The 1482-nt window shown below is 35.4% G+C and overlaps 1 protein-coding gene and 1 long non-coding RNA gene across 2 annotated transcripts in view; one reads left to right on the top strand and one right to left on the bottom strand.

Annotated features, from left to right (window-relative positions):
• Positions 1-392: 392 nt before the first annotated feature.
• LOC114035362 overlaps positions 393-1482 on the top strand; it is a 17456-nt gene continuing 16366 nt past the window's right edge. The window contains exon 1 of the long non-coding RNA XR_003568212.1: positions 393-445. This is a non-coding gene — a long non-coding RNA (uncharacterized LOC114035362). The remainder of the gene's footprint in view (positions 446-1482) is intronic.
• The window catches only part of RASGRF1 (Ras protein specific guanine nucleotide releasing factor 1), a 201742-nt gene continuing 201065 nt past the window's right edge, over positions 806-1482 (bottom strand). The window contains exon 27 of the mRNA XM_027851440.1: positions 806-898. Coding sequence (XP_027707241.1) covers positions 806-898 — 93 coding nt within the window. The remainder of the gene's footprint in view (positions 899-1482) is intronic.

Here is a 1482-nt window from a genome sequence, read left to right as displayed (position 1 = left end):
TTGTGTGTGTGTGTGTGTATGTGTGTGTGTGTGTGTGTGTGTTCCCTACTATAAATGAACTCTGGGCAGCAATCTACAAAAATCATGGATTGTATAAGTTACACCAATGGTAGTTTTCCTCACAAAGGTATAGAAAACTCACTCAGTTTATTTAAACTGTGATTCATGCTATCTTATATTAATAGAACAATGAGTGATATGGCATCAGACGAGATAGCGGTCTTCTTAAAGTGTGATGAATTCTAGCTGATACTACTCTGTTCCGTCAAGATTATTTAGTGATGGAATTTTTTATAACAGTATTTTTTTTTTTTTTGCAGAAGTTTGCTTTTGAAATTACATCACTGCCAGCAGGAATATATTTATTAAAATGATGACTTCAAAATGCATGTATATATGCATATGTGTGTTTTCCCCATTTATAACAACTATGTAAAATATGCTGGTAAGCGCCTGAATTGCTAACCCATCAGAACCACAGGGATCTGGGCTGGGGAAAAAGGAAGCAATTATTGGTGCGTAGGGCTTCTTATACATTGGTTCATTTTTCCTCTTTTGAGGAGGAAGCATAAGAATAAAAGAACAGAATAATACAGGTGTTCAAAAGAAATAGGCACCGCAGGAAACAACAATGCAGAAATTTGTATTCCAATCCTACTGTAATAATCTAAGAACAGTAATGATTTTATTTCTTTTGAGAAGCACATACTGAGAAGAAAATCTAGGGTGTCCAAGAGAAACAAAACAATATGTACATTATCATATAGAATGTATACACTTTAGCTGCAGCTCCCTGGTCTGCTCTTCAGGTTGGTAATTTGGGTTCTATTCGTAGAGAGGATTCATAGAGGCTTTCTTCATCCATTACAAAAGATTGGTCCAGTAAATATTGTGTTACCTGAAAAAATGAAATGGCAATCCTCTAACTGGGTGGTTAGGTTTGCAGGCCAGCCCACAAAAGCCTATTAAAATCCACAATATGGCAGAAATACTACATACTTTCTGTGAAAAAACAACTTAGGAGGAGGCAATATAGTTACAATACCAGTAATCAAAATAGGAAAACAGTAAATTGGATAAGATACAGGCTTTGAAAAAACTATCTTCAGATCCTACGATTTAGAGTTTAAATGCTGTAGCTTAAAGAAAAGTAAGTTTAATTACAGGAGGATGAGAATGTAAAGGGACATTTTGGTGGTACTTCTAAAGTCCGGATATTTCAAATGGATTTGGAAGTTTAAGACTTTAGTTCCTCCATGACATTTTTCTTTAAAGAAAAGTTTTTAGGTAATCTGAAAGGTTGCTTTTTCTTGAGATAAATTTCTTTGTGACATAATGGGATTAGCTCTGGAGACTGAGGAATGGGGCTCTTGATCCACAAATCATTCCAAGAACTCTTCAATCATCTTATCTTATAGGCCTCAGATTTCCTTATTTCCTTCCTTCCTTCCTTCCTTCCTTCCTTCCTTCCTTCCTTCCTTC

The sequence above is a fragment of the Vombatus ursinus genome, unplaced genomic scaffold, assembly GCF_900497805.2.
Source record: "Vombatus ursinus unplaced genomic scaffold, bare-nosed wombat genome assembly UNPS02009205.1, whole genome shotgun sequence".
Taxonomy (NCBI): Eukaryota; Metazoa; Chordata; class Mammalia; order Diprotodontia; family Vombatidae; genus Vombatus; species Vombatus ursinus.
The sequence above is the reverse complement of the archived record's forward strand: the minus strand, read 5'-3'. Positions and strand labels throughout refer to the sequence as shown.